The sequence below is a fragment of the Ranitomeya imitator genome, chromosome 3 (assembly GCF_032444005.1).
Source record: "Ranitomeya imitator isolate aRanImi1 chromosome 3, aRanImi1.pri, whole genome shotgun sequence".
Classification (NCBI taxonomy): Eukaryota; Metazoa; Chordata; class Amphibia; order Anura; family Dendrobatidae; genus Ranitomeya; species Ranitomeya imitator.
This window is the reverse complement of record NC_091284.1, coordinates 200,126,948-200,149,151: the sequence shown is the minus strand read 5'-3', so window position 1 is coordinate 200,149,151 and position 22,204 is coordinate 200,126,948. Positions and strand designations below refer to the sequence as shown.

The 22,204-nt window shown below is 46.1% G+C and overlaps 1 protein-coding gene across 2 annotated transcripts in view; it reads right to left on the bottom strand.

Moving 5' to 3' along the window:
* CEP85 (centrosomal protein 85) overlaps window positions 1-22,204 on the bottom strand; it is a 124,658-nt gene that overhangs the window by 77,813 nt on the left and 24,641 nt on the right. For both annotated transcript variants that reach the window (XM_069761745.1, XM_069761746.1), the window contains exons 2-5: window positions 12,660-12,728; window positions 12,428-12,583; window positions 10,745-11,244; window positions 10,544-10,665 (exon numbers count right to left, since the gene is read on the bottom strand). In XM_069761745.1, coding sequence (XP_069617846.1) covers window positions 10,544-10,665; window positions 10,745-11,244; window positions 12,428-12,583; window positions 12,660-12,714 — 833 coding nt within the window. In that variant the 5' untranslated portion in view covers window positions 12,715-12,728. The remainder of the gene's footprint in view (window positions 1-10,543; window positions 10,666-10,744; window positions 11,245-12,427; window positions 12,584-12,659; window positions 12,729-22,204) is intronic.

The window sequence follows — 22,204 nt, the reverse complement described above, 5'->3', positions numbered from 1 at the left end:
AAAGGGCTTATGTACAGCATTCTGGAATGCTGTAGATAAGCCCCTGATGTAACCTGAAAGGTGAGAAAAAGAGGTTAGATTATACTCACCCAGGGGCGGTCCGGTCTGATGGGCGTCACGGTCCGGTCCGGGGCCCCCCCATCTCCTTACGATGACGTAAAGTACAAAGAACGCCTGCGCCGGAGCGTGAAGACAAGAAGAGGACATCATCCTATGAAGATGGGAGGCCCCAGACCTGACTGCGACGCTTTGGATCGGACCACCCGCATAGGCGAGTATAATAACCTTTTTCTCATCTTTCAGGATACGGTTGTTGTTTGCTCTAATAGTGTCAATTAACTGATGGTGCCTTTCATACTCTGTCCTGTAGATTGTTTTAAAAAAAAAAAAATACATATACATAATATATATATATATATATATATACACACACACACACACACATATATATACACATATACACACATACAAACATACATACACACACACACCACCTTAGAATTTTCAACTGATGATCGGGTTCAATTATGGGGGATAAGGATGGATACAAGAGTACAGAGATTCCCCCAGTGGATGATCTTGATGCGATCCTTTAAGAGATCATGGTATAGACATTATTATTTGATGGGCAATTATATATGATGGTGTCTATTGGAGACTGACATTTGTTTATGGATTTTCATCTTACAATATTTCTGTGCCTATTCTCCATGCTGTTGTATGCTCCATTATTTGAATTCTAGGATCTGTGTATTGATGTGATATACAGGTGTGGCCCTTTAAAGGAAAAAGAAGAAAAAATGTATCTAAAACTAATTCTTATTGTGATGATCAACTGCTTTATATAATATACTGTTGGTTTGGACAGGTGAATAAAGTTAGATTATATTGTTATCTTGTATATGGGATGTATTGTATAGGCAAGAGCACACTGGGATAATCCTATGGGATATTGTCCTTGTTAGTTTTAAGGGGGTTTACGTTTAGAATGGAGATTGATCTAGTCTATTATGATTTAATTGTTAAATTTAATCTTTTGAGGATTACCCACTGTGCTCTGGCTTCTCATATTGTATAACATTATATGTATGTATGAGCCTTGATACGTCTGTCTCTGTTTTAAACCATATGTGTATTGTATTATTATTGTACAATGGGAGTTGAAGACCATTCATTTATTCCTAGAGGTATAATACTAATGGTGATTGTGGTGCGGTGACAGCCAGGGGGCGCTGTGCGTGTGCTTCAGGATGCGCTTGGAGGCATAATTATTGTGATGAGACAAAATCCGGCAGGATTGTAAATGGCCGGTATGTGTCGCAGAGGTGCTCTGTGCTGTAATCCCAAAATGATATGGTTATGCAGGGACTTTAGTTCCACAAGAGTTTGTGGTGTTTACTTATAAGGGCGGGCTTATAGGGTTAGCTGGTGAGCTGGGCGGGACTGGCTAACCACACACACTCCCATCTAGGGGAGTGGTTACAACCATATCATGTGACTGAGGTCTGGTCACATGGTCAGAGTATGGATCTGTGTGGTCCATGTGCAAGGTCCTGGACGGTCGGTGTTGGAAGCTCCTGTGAGTGGAGTCTTCCTGGAAGCACCTGAGAGACTGTGGACCTGAATACTCAGGGTGTTGGATTGTCCTGGGATGGACTGGAGTCCTGCAAGCACCTGGTGAGACCATGGACCGATGGCCTGTGTGTTGGAAGTGCCTGTGATTGGACTTCCTGGAAGCGCCTGTGATTGGACTTCCTGGAAGCGCATGGAGAGGTTGCATCTACAGAGCCTGGGATGGTTTCTGTGTTGGGGAAGCTACAGTTCCTACTGTGGGTCTAGACTATCCGAGGTGCCCTGGTCACAAGGACGGTGATCCCAGTGAGGCAGCTTTCCCCTGTGAACCAGCACTGGCAGGAATGTGTGTGGAGCCGGAGCTCCTGAAAGGTAACCCCGGACAAGGGGATTGTAATAAATAGCAGAGAAGTTTATCTGCTGCATGAACAGACTGATGGTCATGATAAGTTCATGGATGTAATGAAATAGACTATGTCATGTGGTTTATGACGTTTAAAAAATCGGATTAGACTGTTTAAGTGGAGAAATCGTGCCCGAGTGCTTAAATCCCGTGCCAAGCGAGTGTTCCCCAACCCACTCAGGTAGCGTTTCACCACAGGATAATGAAGTGTTAAATTGGATAGAAACTCGTAATAGTTTGTGGAGATTAGGGGTTATATCTACTATATAGTTGTCTAAGGGTCACTTCCGTCTGTGTCACGGATATTCATTGGTCGCGGCCTCTGTCTGTCATGGAAATCCAAGTCGTTGATTGGTCGCGGAAAAACAGTCACGACCAATCAGCGACGGGCACAGTCCGGCGGCAAAATGGCCGCTCCTTCCTCCCCGCAGTCAGTGCCCACTCCATAATCCCCTCCAGTCAGAGCTCACACAGGGTTAATGGCAGCGCTAACGGACCGCGTAATGCCGCGGTGTAACGCACTCCGTTAATGCTGCTATTAACCCTGTGTGACCAACTTTTTACTATTGATGCTGCCTATGCAAAAAAAAAAAAAAAAAAATCGTTATATACTCACCATCCATCGGCCCCTCGGATCCAGAACAGGCCTTTCCAGCTCCTCGCGACGTTCCGGTGACCACTCCATGCATTTCGATCTCGCGAGATGATGACGTGGCCTGTGCTATACACTACGTGGCCTGTGCTATACACTACGTGCGTCTTCATAAATAAACTACATACATATTCTAGAATACCCGATGCGGTCGAATCGGGCTACCATCTAGTCTACTATATAATCGTCTAATTCTCTCTGTCTGTAACAGAAATCCCGCGTCGCTGATTGGTCGCCACATTGTTCAGTAAACGTGAGTGAACTAAGTTCCGTCAGTCACGTTTACTGAACACGCTCAGTCAGTCAATGTGATGTACAAAAATATTTTGGGTTGATATTGTTAAATATATTATAGTGTTGATATACTTCTTTCGTCCGATGATTTTTTTAAATACAGTTAGATATTCATGTAATGGTTTATATATTTTTGATCCAATTTCATTTAGTTGTATTAAGTTCTGTGAGCAATAAAATGATAATCTATAAATTTTACCCGGAAAATTCTGTGTATTCATTGCATTATTCTTAAATCTTCATAAATTAAACTACCGGTACATACATATTCTAGAACACCCGATGCGTTAGAATTGGGCCTCCATCTAGTATTATATATTATGTTGTCTTTTTTTGGTCTGCATTTTTTGCGTACGCTGAATACGTTGTAATGCTGGTTATATACTAGGCATAGGGTTGTCTTTTTGTCTGCGTTACTTGCGCACTTTGATTACGCTGTAGTGTTGGTATCTAAATGAATGAAACTTCCTGAAATCCAGTCAGAATGAGATGCCGAGGCATGCACTGTACCTGAATGACGTAAGCCGGTTTACAACTAATCAGAAAGACTCTCTAGTCTGTGCAGGATGGTACGTCCACTGTGGCTGGAGGAAAGAACTGGGCGGATCGAGAGGACGACCAAGACTAGTATTGCTATGACGAAGAAAATGCGCTACAGCGATTGGTTACAACTGTTTGATAGATGCCGCTGACTTTTTGGGCTCTGATGATTATTATAATGTCTGGATGGACAATCGGAGGGGGCAGTTTTTCTACAGAAGAGGTACTTTGTGGACGTATAATCATTTGGGGTGTTTAAGCTTGATATGTGTATATTTGTAAAATTGTATTTGTGCTTATTTGATTGGTGGTGGTTAATGAAGGTGTGGCGATTGTAGTATTTAAGGGGATTTACTGCATTGTACTGTGCTTGATAAAGATTCTGTAGGATCGAAACATTGCAACAATATGCAGAAGATGATATAATTCACTTACTTGTGGAGAGCTGTCCCTACTTTATTATTGGTCCTCTGTGGTGCTGTCAGGATTGGTGAACTGGAAATTTTGATTTGCTCTATTTTGAGTGCCAAAAACCTGATAAGTTTTTGTAATCAACTCCACTGTCCACACTACTTGGACAACTTCTTGTACCCCTCGCTTGGCTACGATAAAAACAAAGCCTATATTCACCTACTGTTCCGGCATAGCTCCCGCAGTGTGGCAGTTGCGACACAGGCGCCCAATCTACGCTGGTGTCACAATCCGCACCTTCGGACAAATCGAACACGAAGGGGAAGTACAGCCTGCAGCCAACCTCGGAAACGGCGCTGGCACGGAAGGAGAGTATAGGCTTTATTATTTTATGGAGGCAAAACATTTTAATCAAGAAGGGGTTGTCCTAGCAGTGGACAATCCCTTTAACCCCTTAATGACCGCCAATACGCCTTTTAACTGACCTGACATATAAGAGAATGGCCTCCCCATACAGATGACAATCCAGCATCTGTTGGTTGTACACTATAGCTGACAACTTGCTGTATCAGCCATGATCAGTATTTGCACCTTCTAAATCTGTTTAACCCCTTAGATGCTGCTGTCAATAGTGACTACATCATTATAAATGGTTAACAGAGTGTGGGGGCTTCTTCTTTATCCCAATTGGTGCCCTCAGATCATGATTTTGTTGTCCTGATGTTTGCGATGGCAATTCATGACCAAATAGTGGCCTTAGAGTCTGACGGCTATAGTAATCTGTTTAGAAGTTAGCAACATTTAGGTGGTAAAAATACACATTTTCATTTCTGTCATGTCACTTTGCATTAATTCCTGTAAAGCACCTGATGGGTTAATAAACTACCTGACAGCAGTTTTCAATATGTTTAGGGGTGCTGTTTTTAAAATGGTATCACGTTTGGGGGTTTCCCAATATATGGGACCCCTAAAGTCACTTCAAACATGGATAAGTCCCTAAAAAAATAAATGTGGTAAATTTCTTTGAAAAAATGAAAAATTGCTGCTACATTTTTAAACCTCCTAAAATGCTAACAAAATAAAATAACTATTTACAAATGGTGCTGATGTAAAGCCAACATGTGGGAAATGTTATTTATTAATGGTTTGCTGTTGTATGACTATCTGGATTAAAGGGATAATCATTCAAATTTAGAAAATTGCTAATTTTTTAACATTTTTCTCAAATTTTTTATATTTTTTATAAATAAACACAAAAAATGTTGAACTAAATTTACCATTATCATAAAGTATAATGTGTCACGAAAAACATCTCAAAATCACTGGGATTTGTTGAAGCGTTGCAGAGTTATTATCACATAAAGTGACACTGGTCAGATTTCAAAAATTTGGCTCGGTCACTAAGGGGTTAAAGGCTATGCTCACAAGTTAATAAAAACCACTTTTTACAGTACCAACAAAAGCTGTGAGATTTCAGAAATCTCAAGAACACTTTTTCCCTTACTTACCGGTAAACTGCTGCTTTGTTGAAAACTGCAACATGTCAATTCTCACCCATAGACAGAAATGAATAAATGCAAAAAGCAGTAAAAATGCAGCAAAAAATGTTTCCATCAGTTGATGCAGTGCTTTTAGTGAGGGAAAAAAAAAAAAAAATCAAAAACAAACGAATGTACAGCAGGATTTGAAACCATTTTTGTGATTTTCTCAAAAGTAAACAGTACCTGACCAACTCAACAGTCCTACCAATGTGGGAAAGTAAACTATGCCTTGAGTAAACTATTACTGACCAATTCCACTCACCACGCTGTTTTCACATTTGCAAATGTGTATTTTTCTTGAACTTTTTTTTATTCAGAAGTCATTCAAGAATTAGACTTACCGGTAATTCGGTTTCTAGTAACCTACCACGACAGCAGAGGAGGACGACATCTCATCTTAATAGGGGCATGAAACACGAAAGAGGTCAAATAGCCCCTCCTACCTCCATTGCTCAGTGTTAGGACCACAATAGTATGAATGCTTAACTATATTTATTACTACCAGTTCAAAAATTATTAAGTAGTGGGGTGGGAATTACCCGTGCTGTCTTGGTAGGTTATTAGAAACCGAATTACCGGTAAGTCTAATTCTACTTTAACTAATAACCCCCCGCGACAGCACACAGGAGGAATGCCAAAGACTAATGCTTTAGGGAGGGACTACCGTCTGGAGAACTTTTCTCCCAAATGATAGATCTTTGATGAATGTTAAATCAAATCTATCATGTAAAGTTGTGGACAGACAACCAGGTAGCAGATCTGATTATCTGCTAGATGGAGGCGCTAGCCTTTTCTGCCCATGAAACTGCTACTGCTCTAGTGAAATAAGCTGTGAATTTTTCTGGAGGCGTGAGATTCGGAATCTTATAGGCCTCAACAATTACTTTCTTGATCCAATTTGCCACTGTGGTCTTGGATACCTTCCTTCCCCTATTTTGGCCATAGGGTTGAATAAATAGATTTTTATTTTTCCTCCACTCCTTGGTTATGTGGAGATACTGTAAAACCGCTCTCCTTACATCAAGAGAATGGAAATCTTCCTCTTGTTTTTTGGTAAGGTGTAAGCAAGACTGAACTGCCATTGGTGGGCCAAGGAGTCTATATCTAGACATCTGTCATCTGGGTTTAATTAAAAATAAGACACCTTTGCATTCTGACGGTCTGCAAATAGATCGATTTCTGGGCAACCCCATCTCTCGGTCAACATCTGGAACACCTCTGGATCTAGACTATTCTCCTGGGTAGATATCCCATCTGCTCAGGAAATCAGCTTATTTTCTGACCCTTTTAAGTCAAGGGCTGAAACTGAAAGAAGGTATCTCTGCCCAAGAGAATATTCTCGTCAAGACGGCTTTCAGCTCCTCGTATCTCGCACTTCCTGACGTCAGAGATGTGCATTCGTGGTAATATTGTCCGAGTAGATTCTTACATGGGTACCTCGGATTATCGAACAGCTGCCTTGAGGGTTTCTTCCATCGCCATCAACTCTCTCAAGTTCAAAGACTGTATGTTCACCTCGATTGACCATAGACCTTGGAAGGATGTCTGGGAGATAACGGCTCCCCATCCCCTCTTGCTGGCATCCACCTCTATGGTGACTAGAGGGGTCTGGACCCAAGGTACTCCATTGTTCAGCTTCCTTGGATTGACCCACCCGGACAACGAGGCTCATATTTGGGCTGGTATTGACACCCTCTTGTGCAGTGGACTTGGGGGAGCGTGCCATTCTGCTAGCATAAAACTTTGTAGGCTACTGGGGTGCGCCTGGGCCCAAGCTACCGACTGACATAAAGCTCATGGACACTGACCTCCTGCAATGCAGGATGTTTATCCTCTCCTTCAGTTGGATCTGTTTTTCTCTGGGCAAGAAGGATGTTTGTGCCCGTGAATCCAGGAGGACTCCTAGGAAGGTCTTCCATGTGGATGGAACGAGATCGCATTTCTGCTGATTTATCAGCCATCCCAGGGACGACAGTATCTGGAAAGTCTTCTGTATGTGTTCTTGTACTGACGCAGCCACCAGCAGAAAGTCGTCAAGGTATGGGACGACACATCTGTTGATCCCAGATATGGGCCATGGCTTCTGACAATCTTTGTGAAGATTCGGGTTGCTGATAGTCCAAATGGGAGTACGCTGAATTGGTAATGGACTACCCGTTCCCCTTGGGCCACTGCAAATCTTAGGAACCTTCGATGGTTTGGGTGAATCGGAATATGATAATATGCGTCCTGAAGATCTATCATTGCCATGGCGAATTCTCTCCCCATCAGGGGAACTGCAGACCTGACTGACTCCATCTTGAATCTTCTGTAACAGATATACTGGTTTAAAGGTTTCAGGTTTATTATAACTCTCTGGGACCCATCTGGTATATTTATCAAGAAGAGTTTGGAGTAATGACCTCTGTTCTTTTCCCTCTGGGACTAGAGAGATTGACCCTGATGAATTAGGCCTGACTCCATGGTCGACTGGAGTGTTTGCGTAGCGAGCTGTGTGACTTACTCTCCGAGGAGGGCAGGAGGTGAATTCTATTTTCATCCCTTCCTGGATAGATCTTAGGACCCATGGGCTGGTGGATATATCCCGCCATCCTGGGAGGAAGTGAGAAATGCGCCCCCCTACTTTCCTGTGAGCGTCATGGCTTACTTTGACGCTGGTCACAAGAGAGAAAGATTTCTGCCCCGGCCTCCTTTGGGGTAGCTCCACCTTCCGGTCTTTCCTTTGCCTTTCTATTGGGAAGGCTGTTCCTGCGAGGGACGAAAAGATCGCTATCAGAACCAAAGAATGCCAGAAAGAACCCCGAAAAGAGATTTCCTTTTGTCTGAAACTTTTTCCAATAGCTCATCTAATGCCGGCCCGATAATATACTTCTCTTTGAAGGGGATGGAACAGTTTAATTTTTGATGCTACGTCCCCGCTCCAGGATGTCAGCCACAGGGCTTGTCTCAACAAGTTAGATAGAGCCGCCGATCTAGCAGCCACTCTGAGGGATTCCACCGATGCATCAGCTAGGAAGGCTGTAGAGTTGTGGAGAAGGGGGAAGGGAAGCGAGGATCTCTTCTCTGGGGGGCCCTGCTGCCAAGTGCTCCTCCAGCTGCCCCAGCCAGCAAGACATTGACCTGGCGACTGATGTAGAGACGGCATTTGTGTTTAATAAAGCTGGACGTCTCCCAGGTTTTTCTGAGGAGACCTTCCATTTTGCGTTCCAGGGGACCCTTTAACTGAGAGGAATCTTCAAATCGCAAGGTTGTTTGTGTTTTTTTGGCTACTCGGGCAACCTGAATGTTCACCCTGGGTACCTCAGACCAGCACTCTGCAGTCTCGTCATTGACTTTGAATCTATCTTTTAACTCTGAAGTCTCCCACTCTTCCAGCACCAGCTCCCGGATATTCTTGCGTATCGGGAAGAATAGTCTGTTTAGATCAGAGGTCCCCCGAACATCTCTTCTTGCACGGTACGTGCTGGTCTTTCTTCTTCAACTTCCATGGTTGTTCTTACTGCCGTGATGACCTGTTCCATGTTCACAGTGGAAAAGTACCGGTAATATCTCTTTTGCGATTCCGGGTAAGAGCTCAGCTCCCCTTCTTCATAGCATTCTTCCAGCATAGACTCCTGGGAGCCCGAATCCTCCACCTGCTGAATCTTCCTCTTTTGCTGCTGGGGGAGCACTATGGGCTGGTATTAGGTGGGAGAAGGATGCCAGGGAAGCTTGTATCTCCTGACGCACAATGTCCTTAATGCCCTCTTTAAAACATTTTCAATACACTCCTGACATAAGGGCTTGCTATGTGAGGAGGAGAGTCTCTTGGCACATAACGCACATTTGCGGCTAGTGAGTTTGGATTTGCTCCTGGGTGCAGGATCCTTGCCCCCCCTGAAAGTGGAGAAAGTAGAACATTATCTCAGTATCAATACCTGCACCCGCAGGAGACCCAATGAAGCATACTTACAGGGATCATAATGGTGCTGGGTTCTAGACGCAGAGCGGGAAGGATCACACTCCATGCTACCACATTTTGTCCTACCTTGCTTGACCTTCTGTCCAGGGCTCCCTAAATAGGGCGACTGGACCAGCCCCTCCCTCCAAGTTGAAAGGCTCTCCCCCCCATTTTCCCCTATTGGAGGAATCCTTCAATGGAGTCCAATTGTATTCTATATTCAAATCTCCAGCTGCGTTTCACGCTGGAACGCAGAAACCGGAAGTGACGATACCAGCACGCCACAGTCTGATGTCACTTTTGGCCGCCAGGACTGTAGAGATTACAGTGAGGTGAGCCAGAAGAAAGCTTCCCTGCAGCACGGCGGTCCGACAGTCAGAGCAATTGGAAGGAGAGCTCAAAGAGGCCTCCCGCCCGCGACCCAGGGACCTTACCCAAAGGTGCAGACCGGGGAGAAGGTGTCCCAAGTCCAGAAGAGACAGGAGCAGCATTCAGGAGAGGGAGGGGAACTCGACCAAACTCCAGCTGCCCGGCTTAAGGTAAAAGCCCCATGTCTGCCGCCGGCACAGAGCACTGGGGATGACCTCTTCATCCCTATAGGGACAGGAAAAACAGTAAGGAATGGAGGTAGGAGGGGCTACTTCACCTCTTTCGTGTTTCCTGTCCCTATTAGGATGAGAAGAAATTGTCCTGTGTGCTGTCGTGGGGGGTTATTAGAGAAAAGGAAAATGTTTTATGGTTTCACATGTGTCTGCACTGGTGGCCTAACACCTTTGTATTGTTCATGATTTCATGATGGAAGCATAGCTGAACTTTGGGATCCTGAAAAACGTAGCAAAACCTGTTTTTTTTTGTTTGTTTTTTACTGCCAAGAGATCAAGTTTCGTATGCAGAAAAAAAAAGTACCGAAAGGCAACATGTGAACATAGCCAAAGAAAAAAAAATCCTTTATCACAGTATTTTTTTTTTTGTACTTTTCCCAATTGTATGCATTTGTAAAAAGGTGACCAAAACATGAAACCCATTACATTTGTCAGGAAATAGGTCCTCTAAATAATTTAGTCTGCATATTTCTATCACTATATAATGACATGAGAAATGGAACAATTGGCAGGTGGCTGTTACGATAGCGAAGACGAACCATTATAGGCATCTCATACATACCAAACTCATTCACAACACCATCTTACCTTTCCAATATAATCTCCTTTTCCATTATTATGTTGTCACTGGCCTTCACCACTCGCTCCCACTCAATTGGAATAGGATGAAGTCCAGCAGCGTACATTGGTGCAGAATAGTCGCTCACAAACTGGAAGACATTTTAGCAGAAGTGAGCCATAGAGGAAGTGCTGTAGGGACACCAATAGAATGAGACAAATTAAAATTACCTGCAGTTTCTGCATTCTCATATTGTCTGTACATTGTTGCTGTAGTCTCCATGAGTTATACTCTGCTGCTGCTGGCTGGCTGCTACACGAGTCTGGCTGCCAGCTGTGACATCGCAGATTTGAAGGTGGGCATATAACTCTGTGGGTTAGCTCCCCACCTCCAATTTCCCTGCTCTCAGGAAGAGTCTTGTATTGCTCAGCAGATCTACCCATATCTGCTGTAGGGAGCTCAAATCTACCATCTACACAAAGAGTATTTAACAAAGCAGACTGGTTCATGGTGGGTTCAATATTGGGCATTTCAAACTTTCTATGGTCTTCAATTGCAGAAGGTTCTGCTGGTGGTGCATAGGGAGAGCCATCTTCAGATGACTCTGCTGGAAGCACAGATATCCTTGATTTACTTGATGTCACTATGGTGGAGGGAACAACGTGTGCCATTGGAATAATCTGACTTCTGATCGGATGAGCAGATGAACTACCACTGGCTTTGCAGAAATCTACAAAAAGTGAAAAACATAGGTTGGCGAATTAAGATCCTGAAAATGTATCTATAACAAATGAGGATTTATAGAATGTTGTGTGATCGCTTCTCCTGTATACAGGGGCAGTATTACCCCTTCAGAAGGGCTTCATATGAATGCCCTCAAATAAAAGGTTTTAGCAAGTGACTTCAGCATAGGATAGGATATAAATATCTGAATAGTGAGCTACAATGAACCCTAGAACTGGGTACAGTAGCTATGGGGCAGCTGCACTTTAGCATTACAGCCGTTCTTTCTATTTCACCTCTGGAGTGGTGCCACTAATTTAAGTTCCCTGACCCTAGTATTATACTCCCCAGCCACTGTTATCGCTGCTCTGGCTGGTCTTCTGCAGGTTATGACCTGTCGGATTGCTCCAGTGACTGCTGCACGAGCAGGAGGTCACTAAATGTAAGTCTATGAGAGCCAGAAAGAGACCAAAGCAAGGCTCTCATAGACTTACACTGAGAGCTTAATATTCATTTACAAAAAAGGACAGCGCCTCACACATTTTCATTTCATTTTCACCAACGTGTGAGGCGCTGTCCTTTTTTGCTTATGAATATTGGACTTTATTCCAAGAGGGAATCCTTGGACAAGACGTGCGCCTCATGTATTGGTAAAGTTGACCCTGTTTTTTTCTATGGAGGTGCGGTGTACCACTGTTGATTTGACATATTACACGGAGAGCTTGTGACGGCTAACTCAGACTTCCGGTAAGTTAGATGTTGCAGTCACAGTGGTAGATCAGTTCTGGAACTGGGAACAGCTGAAGATAGTAGCTGGTAAGGATAATAGTAGGGTCAGGAAGCTTACATTAGCTAGTGGCATCACTCCAGTGCTGAAGAAAAAAAAAAAAACACACCACTATATACCTCTCCCATAGGGGGATTGTTAAATTTTTGTCGATCGTATCAAAGTTTTTTGTGTTTTTTTTCATGAATACAAAATAATTTTTATTGATATCATGGAGCTGGACTTTCCTTTGTGCATTAAAAAAAAAAAATGCTGCGGTGCTGCTTTAAAATGACGTCTAAGTCTACCAGAGATGTAACCACTATTTGCAGTGGTTCTCTGCTACAGCTAACCGTAGATGGGGGCCCAGAACTGGTTTTCGAATTGGGACTTTCCCTTTAAGAAATTGTACATTATATCTCACCATCAGCATGTTCAGGAATTCCTTCAGGAAGGCTGGAGACTATCTGGGTGACATGAGATGCTGAAGCTCTAATGAGAGGTTTTACTGACATCTGAGGAGTCTGCCACACAGTGTAGGAAGAACTGTTTCCATGCTTACCCGCTCCCATGCCAGTACCTGAAAAGAGTAACAGCATACTTTATAAGTCTACATGAGCAAAAAACATAAAATGCACCAAGAGTGGATCACAGACCTGTTATACAGGGCAGCTGGGACCCAGAGTCTTTGTATCCATCCCGAGTCGCCATTGTGTTCCTTAGATCTGGACATTAAACAATAAATGAGATGTTATTAAATATTCACGTCAGACAATAGTAAAGGGGTCAATTACTTAAAAATAAGTATATTCAAATGTTTATTTTTACAACGTGGATGAATTTAACCCTTTTTTATCGGATAGGAAACCCTGATGGGTGCCCAAACCACAGGCATCATGAATAAGAGCGTGGTTGTGCAAGGGAATCAGGGTACAGTGTGGTGTGTTTCACCACACATGAAGAGGCAGGCACTAAGGGGGGGGGGGGGGGGGAGGGGGGTGGCCAACCAACTAGCCAGGCACTACAGGGGGGAGGGGGTAACCAGCAAGGCACTACAGGGGGGTGCCCAACCAACCAGCCACTACAAGGAGGGGGGGAGGGTATTCACAGGAAAAAAAAGAAATAGGAGTGATACGTCCAGTTGTATAAAAGGGTATACATTTATTAATACATACACCTTACAGACTAGGATCAGGTAGTGATGGCCATTCCAAAGATCATTGTAAATGCGTGCAAAAATCAATGGAGCCTATTCTACCCCCACATTAAAATTGCTTACCCATAGTAGAAAGGAGTCCGGACATATGCCACGCCCACAACTATGCGCGTTTTGCCTTTCTCAAGGTGCGGTCCAGGGGGTGCCCAGCCAACCAGACAGGCACTACAGGGGGGGGGGGGCGGGGGGTTGGCCAGCCAACTAGGCACTACAAGGGGGGGCACAGTAAACCAGCCGGGCACTACAAGGGGGAGTGCCCAGCCAACCAGCCACTACAAGGGGAAGGGGTGCCCAGCCAACCACTACAAGGGGGATGGGGGGTGCCCAGCCAACCAGCCAAGCACTACAAAGGGGGTGCCCAGCCAACCAGCCAGGCACTACAAGGGGGTGCCCAGCCAGACACTACCGGGGGGGGGGTCCTGGGTGTCCAGCCAACCAGCCAGGCACTACGGGGGGGGCCAAGCTAACCAGGCCCCACAGTCCAGCCCCCACTTCTCTCTGCCTTGACGACTGACAAGACTGGATTGGGATGGGAGAAGCCAGCTCAGGCTGTACAGAGGTGACTGAGTCTTTCCAAAGTATATATTTTCTCTGAAATGCAGCAGCATTCCGTGTAAGGGTATGTTCACACGATCCAGAATTAGCAGCACTTTGGACACAGTGCATGTCTGCTGCATGCAAAGCACTGTAATTTACTGAACGCAGGTAAATACTCTGTTCACTGTGCCGTGCGGATTCACCTCGTCCAAAACATTCTATTGGTGAAAAATAGTTACTTACCGATAACGGTATTTCTCTGAGCCCATGACGGCACCACGGAGAGAAGGGATCCGCCCACCAAGGACAGGAAACCTACATATAAAAAGCAGTACCTCTCCCGCATCAGTTGTTTACAGATCATGATAGGAGATTAGGTTAATAACAAAATATAATTTCATTATTACTTAACAGAAATACCGCGTGGCTATTTAGGCTATGTTCACATTAGCGTTCTGCCGGGCTGCGTCGGGCGCAGCCGCGGCGACACATGCGCCATGCGCCCCTATATTTAACATGGGGGCGCATGGACATGCGTTTGCATGCGTTTTGCGATGCATGCGTCTTTTTTGCCGCAAGCGTTAGGGCGCAGAGGACGCAGCAAGATGCATTTTTTTTGCGTCCAAAATCAGGCAAAAAAAGGACGCATGCGTCACAAAACTATGCGTTTTGCATGCGTTCATGTTTGCGTTGCATCGCCGACGCAGCAGCGCACAACGCAAATGTGAACGTAGCCTTACTTGGGTATTAGCATAGGGACGTTTTATTAATATGCACACCCATACGTGAAGGGAGGGAATGTACGGGTGCCATCATGGGCTCAGAGAAATACCGTTATTGGTAAGTAACAATATTTTTCTCTGTCCCCCATGACGGCACCACGGAGAGAATTGCATAGACTGTACATTAGGGAGGGACCACCGCTTCCAGGACCCTTTTACCAAAGGTGAGGTCCGAGGAAGAGATCAGGTCCAATCTATAGTGCTTATAGAATGTAGAGGGTGAAGACCAAATAGCAGCTCTACATATCTGATCAATAGAAGCACAGGCCCTTTCTGCCCAGGAGGTTGCTACTGCTCTCATTGAGTGTACTCCGGTTTCTCCCGTGACTGGTACACCACCTGATGAGTACAACAGGCTGATGGCGTCTCTGATCCATCTTGCTAGGGTGCTTTTGGAGGCTTTTTTCCCCCTCTTCCGGGGACACTGGAAACAGACAAACAAAAAAAAGATCCATCCTCCCTACACTCCCTAGTGGCGTCTATGTAGTGGATCAAGCATCTCCTAACATCCAATGTGTGTAAGGACTCATCCTCCTTGTTTTTGGGGTTAGGACAAAAGGAGGGAAGAGATTTCCTGTGCTCTGTGGAACCGAGAAGCTACTTTTGGGAGGTAGGCCGGATCAGTTTTGAGAACAAGAATATCATCCAGGAATTGAGTGCAATGGGGGTTGGCTGACAAGGCTTGTATGCCACTAACCTTACGCGCAGAGGTGAGATCGGCCAATAAGGATGTTTTAAGAGATAGGATTCTCAATGAGACATCTGCCAATGGTTCAAAGGGAGGATTAGTCAGGGCCGTAAGGACTAGATTTAAATCCTACTGAGGGGTACTCCGTGAGGGTAGAGGCCTTGACCTTCCTGCTGCTCTAATGAACCTGGAAACCCAACGATTCCCCGCCAGGTCACAATTGAATAGTGCCCCCAAAGCCGCTATATGGACTTTTAAGGTACTTGTGGCCAGATCTCTCTCTCTAACCCCTTTTGCTGGAACTCTAGTATGGCTTTTAGAGGAACTTTTCCATCTAGCTTGGCGTCTGAGGACGACAGGAATTTTTTCCATATTTTTCCATACGTTTTTTTTTTTTTATCAGATAAATTTTTATTATCCGCAAAGAATAAACAATCAGAATATTTCTCATGACAATGTTTCATTAAACATTTACAGATAACTTTTTCCCCCCGACCCAGAGCCCCCCCACCCCGCCCAACCCCAGAGACCTCAGCCAGAGCCACCCCACTTCCCATCATACAAACATTTGAATAAACATCCGTTATATTTCCATTGAATACTAGGCTCCCTATATTTTCATTTATCATCCTAATTCAAGTCCATCCACGGTTGCCACAGCTTGTGGAAGATGTCCAGCTTATTCCTTTTGGTGTAGATACTTTTCTCCAAAGTAAGTATATGTCCGTTTGCTTAAGAAAGTCTCTTCTTGTTGGAGGTTCCTCTCTAATCCAAAATTTGGCGATTTCCTAGCAATGAATAACAATCGTGCAATAGCTATTTTAAACATGTTGTCCGTAATAATTTCCTCCACATATCCCAATATGCAAGTCAGTGGAACCCTAGGGACAGAACATCCATACACCAGTTCAATACGATTTAAAACAACTATCCAGAAAGAGGACAGTCTAGGGCACTGCCACATCATATGCAATATCCCCGCCTGGGATTGTGAGCACCGAGGGCATTCCGAGTTCTGCCTAAGCCCAGCCTTGAACAACCTGTCAGGGGTTCTATAGGCCCTATGGATTACGAATAACTGTGATAGCCTGCCAGGTTCACTCATTGATATCTTGGGCACATATTCTAGGACCGACTCCCATCTATCATTGTCAATTATTCCCAATTCAGCTTCCCATTTCCCTTTGGCTCGGATGGGATATTTTTCCAGGAAAGAAAAAAGTAGAAACCCATATATTTCTGAAATCGCCCCCTTCGTGCAGCTATTCTTAAGGATATAGTCGACCATGAGATCAATCTGTACCACTATGGCTCCCCTTTTATTCTGTGCCTGATAAGCATGAGAGATACGACTATACTGGAACAATTCAGACCGTGGCAACTGAAATTCTTCCTGCAACTCCTCAAATGTTTTAAGTCTGCCCTGACTTATCAGCTGCCCCAGCCGTTTAATACCTGCTGCAGACCAAAAGTGAAAACCCTCCCTCTGCCTAAATTCCGGTAGATAAATGTTGTCCCAAATAGGCGAGAATCTGGTGAACCCACTCACTTCCCTAATGAGTTTGACTTTTTCCCATACTCTGAATTAATCTGATGGTTCACAGGGGTGCACTCATTTTTTTTATTTGTCCTCCCTCCAAACTGTCACTCAAAACGTCTGCCTGTAGTAAGAACCTCAAGCTATTAGGTATTTGCACACTCCCTGCCTCCTCCCCCCCATCCTTTGAGATGTTGACCCTGTGCTGCTAAGAAGTATAGCCATGGATTAGGAAGTGCAAGACCTCCCTCTGTTTTGGCCCTCTGAAGTATCTCCTGTTTAAACCTAGGACTCTTTCCTCCCCATATTAATTCCCCAAACAAAGACCTAATCTTACGGAATCTGCACTGTGTAATCCAAATGGGAGAGTTATGTAGCACGTACAACAACTGTGGCATTATAATCATCTTTAAGAGGTTCACCCTACCAACCACCGATAAATGTAATTTGTTCCATGCCGCAATCTTGGTACGAATTTTCTGCATTAACGGATTTAAATTCAGTTCCTCAAAGGTAGTTAGAGGAAGAGCAATCTGAATACCCAAATATTTGAATTTTTGAACAATCTTTAATTTTGTGGTTATCACCCTCTCTCCACTGCCCATACTGTCCCCCTCAATCAACAACATACAAGACTTATCCCAGTTTATTGTGAGACCCGAAAACCGACCAAACTCCTCAATCGAAGCAACCGCATTGCACAGGGACCTTTCAGAATCCTCCAGGAACAACAAAATATCGTCAGCATATAATGCAATTTTGTCTTCCCTCCTACCATAGATGAAACCTCTAACCTCCTGAGCACCTCTTATTTTAGCCGCTAACGGCTCCACGGCCAGAGCAAAGAGCAACGGGGACAGCGGACACCCCTGTCTGGTACCCCTAAACAGCGGGAAACTCTCTGACAAATTATTAACTCTAATTTTTGCCGTTGGGAACGACTACAGCAACTTAACCCAGGAGACGAATTTTGGACCAAACCCCAGGCGATCCAGTACCGACCACAAGTAACTCCACTCCACACAATCAAAGGCCTTGTGGGCATCTAAAGACACCACAACTCTTTCCGGCATTGTCTGCAGGAATTTGCATATTTAAAAATAGCCTTCTCAAGTTAATTGCTGTGGATTTATTGGGCATAAAGCCAGACTGGTCTGGGTGAATCAATTTATCGATCACTTGGGACAGCCTGTTCGCCAGGGCCTTCGCCAAAATCTTTATGTCAGCCGTTAGAAGTGAAATTGGTCTATACGACTCCGGCTGTTGAGGATCTTTATCAGCTTTAGGAATAACCACCACAATGGCCTCTCTCATTGATGGGGGCAGTACTCCCTTCTCCAACGACTCAGAGAACACTCGCTCCAATTTGGGCATTAACTCTGCATTAAGAATTTTATAAACCTCTACTGGGATACCGTCTGTCCCCGGAGCCTTGCCCCCCGCAATATCCGCCAAAGCTGCCTTCAATTCTTCCTCCCCAAGCGGTCTATCCATCCATTCCCTTTCCTCTCTACCTAGTCTGGGTAAGACAACCTCTTTCAAATAACTATTCATTTCCTCAGGACTTTTATCCACCCTAGAGGAATATAATTTACTATAAAATCTCCGAAAAACGTCTAAAATTCCCCCCCCCCCCCCCCGAGTAACCGTTTTACCTTCCTCTGTTCTTATGGAGTATACATGTGAAGAATCCCGCTGCGCAGAAACAACCACCGAGAGCAAATGTCCCACCTTCTCTCCCTCAGAATAAAATGTTTCTTTTTGAAAGGCTCTCAACCTATCTGCCCTGCGCATATGGAGTTCATCGACCGCTACCTGAGCCGCCCTCATACGAAGTAGCGCTTCTCTTGAATTCTGAGAGGCCAGTGTCTCTTCCGCCACCCTCAGCTCCTCCATCACTGCATTGTCTTGAATTTTAGACTTAGTTTTATGTCTCGAGATGTCCCGGAATAAAATTCCTCTCAGGTATGCCTTCATGGTGTCCCACACTACAAGATTCCCCGCACTCCCTTCAATAATCCTGAAAAACTCCCCGAGTTCAGTTCCCACCTGTTCCATATCCAAATACTGTAGCCAGGAGGGGTGAAATTTCCATCCCAACCCCGTCAGACCACTCTTCCCTGTCATTTGTACCGAGACCAGTACTGGGCTATGGTCCGATATTACTCTAGGCCTATACTCCACCTCATGTATTAGATTATTCACCCCCCCATTTCCCAAAGCCACATCAATGCGAGATAATATATATATATATATAATATAACATGAGTAGGCATATGTCCTAGGATTACGCACCCGCCACAAATCTATCCATCCTATTTCTCTTAGATAATTTCCAAAAGGAGTAGAGTTCTTCACTTCTCAACTCCGCATGTCTACCCTTGTCCCAGTGATCATTAGATATATTGTTCACATCCTCCACTATAAGGAGGGGCACCCCATCCCACCTACCCGTAATTTCCAGAATCTCCTGTGTCTTTTTCTTGGAATATGGTGGTGGAATATAAATTGACACAATACAAATTAGCCTGTTAAATATCTTGCATACTAAAAACACAAATTGGCCGTCTTTATTGGTGGTTACCTCAATCTCTTCAAACAGAACACTAACGTGTATCAAAATTGACACACCTCTGGCATAATTTGAGAACGTTGAGGGATACGCCTTTCTCACCCATCTCTTCTGTAGAATAGCAACCTTTTCCTTCACTAGGTGAGTTTCCTGCAGACATATCACTGAAGGCCTCTGTTTCAGTACATATTGGAAAATAACTTTGTTTAGTAGCATTTGCAAGGCCCCTAATATTCCAACTTAGGATTTTAACCTCCCCACCCATTGTAGCTTATAGAAACAATGAATGAGTTCAAGCTCCCTAAGGTCTCAACCCCAACTCCCACCCCCTCCCTCCTCCCCCCCCATCCCCAACTCCCACCCCCCCCATCCCCAACTCCCACCCCCTCCCTCCTCCCCCCCCCCATCCCCAACTCCCACCCCCTCCCTCCTCCTCCCCCCCCCATCCCCAACTCCCACCCCCCCATCCCCAACTCCCACCCCCTCCCTCCTCCTCCCCCCCCCCCATCCCCAACTCCCACCCCCTCCCTCCTCCTCCCCCCCCATCCCCAACTCCCACCCCCCCCATCCCCAACTCCCACCCCCTCCCTCCTCCCCCCCCCATCCCCAACTCCCACCCCCTCCCACCCCCCCATCCCCAACTCCCACCCCCATCCCCAACTCCCACCCCCCCCATCCCCAACTCCCACCCCCCCCATCCCCAACTCCCACCCCCCCCATCCCCAACTCCCACCCCCTCCCTCCTCCCCCCCCCATCCCCAACTCCCACCCCCTCCCTCCTCCCCCCCCCCATCCCCAACTCCCACCCCCTCCCTCCTCCCCCCCCCCATCCCCAACTCCCACCCCCCCATCCCCAACTCCCACCCCCTCCCTCCTCCTCCCCCCCCCCATCCCCAACTCCCACCCCCCCCATCCCCAACTCCCACCCCCTCCCTCCTCCCCCCCATCCCCAACTCCCACCCCCTCCCTCCTCCCCCCCCATCCCCAACTCCCACCCCCTCCCTCCTCCCCCCCCATCCCCAACTCCCACCCCCTCCCTCCTCCCCCCCCCATCCCCAACTCCCACCCCCTCCCTCCTCCCCCCCCCCATCCCCAACTCCCACCCCCTCCCTCCTCCCCCCCATCCCCAACTCCCACCCCCTCCCTCCTCCCCCCCCATCCCAACTCCCACCCCCCCCCATCCCCAACTCCCACCCCCTCCCTCCCCCCCATCCCCAACTCCCACCCCCTCCCTCCTCCCCCCATCCCCAACTGAAATAACTCTCTCTCTCTCCCCTCTCTTAAGCCCAACCAACTCCTCTCTACTCTTAGAATATCAAAATAAACTCTCCCTCTCAATTTGAGATCTGGGAACGCTGTTTCACAGCCTAACGATAAAAACTCTGCGTTCCTTCAGCTCCCCCGCCCACCATACCCAAAATGCAAATTCCGTTGCGCCGCCGAACACAACCTGATGATATCAATATACCATAAAGTCACAGTATAAGTACCAGTTAACTATCAAACCAAAACATAACAGTGGATGGTTAACAATTGCCTCAGTAGCGCTTAAATCAGTTTCAGCGGGTCTGCCCCGTTCTGACATGCTTAGTATTGAGATCCAGCCATTGTGACGCCTCCTCTGGATTTTGGAAAAAATGCACCCGATCCAGAGTTACCACCCTTAATTTAGCTGGGTAAATCATTGAATAACGGACATCTAAAACTCGCAACCTCCTCTTGACCTCTCCAAACTTCATCCGAAGCTTTTGGACCGCCGCAGAGTAATCCGGATAAAGGGAGACCCGATTACCATCAATGGTAAGCTCCTCACAATTCCTGGCTTTCCTCAACAAAATGTCTCGGTCCTGATAGTTCAGAATTTTAGCCAAGATAACTCTTGGGGCCGAGCCGGGGGGGGAGGGGTCTGGTGGTGGGCACACGGTGCGCTCTTTCAACGGCAAACATCTTAGTAAGGCCATCTCCACCCACAGCGTTTTTTAGCCATGCCTCAATATAAGCCGTGGGGTTGCTCCCTTCCGCCTTTTCTGGGACCCCCACAATCCTTAGGTTGTTCCTGCGGGATCGGTTTTCAAGGTCATCAGTCTTAAACTCCAGATCAGCAATACGTTGAATATACTTTTTTTCCCTGTTTAACAATTCACCAATCCGATCTTCTGCACTCCCAACCCTTTCTTCCACCACTTCCACTCTCTTTTCAACTTTACGCATAGCAGAGTTTAAAGCGACCATCTCTCCCTTTAATTCATCCGCTCGTAGGTTTAGAGCCCCCAGGGCAGACTTACAGTACATCACCACTGAAAATATGTCCTTCAGAGTCGGCTCCTCCATTTCTGGCATGTCAGACTGTGCAGACAGAACAGCTCCTGCGGCCCTGGTAGGAGATCCCTGGTCTGACCCACTGCACTGTAGCTGAGCCCCTCCTTCCTGCTGTTCTCCGGGGGCACCAGCTGCTCCAGACTTCACACTTCCAGCCTCTGACTGCAGATTTACAGCCTCCTCTGACCTGGCAAATCGCTCCAACTTCGCGATCACATCCATCTTCCTCTGATAAGCAGCGCTTGCCCTTGCCGCCTCCTCTGCAGCCTCGGCACCATCTTGGGCCTGTGAGCTTCCCACAGCTGCCGGCTCCTTCTGTCTCCTGCGTGTCATCCTCAGATAAGATTCCGTTCCTTCGGGTCACACCTCGCTCCCCGGGACTATGTGCACTCCTGAGAGTATGATTTGCGTTCGGCGGCGCCTCTAAGGGGTTAATGCAGAGATAATGAAGCGGGAGAGCTCTGTTGCACGTCTGTTCACATCGCCTGCTAGGCCACGCCCCCGATTTCCCATACTGTTTAGTCGTAATTGGTTTCCTACTTGGCAGCAG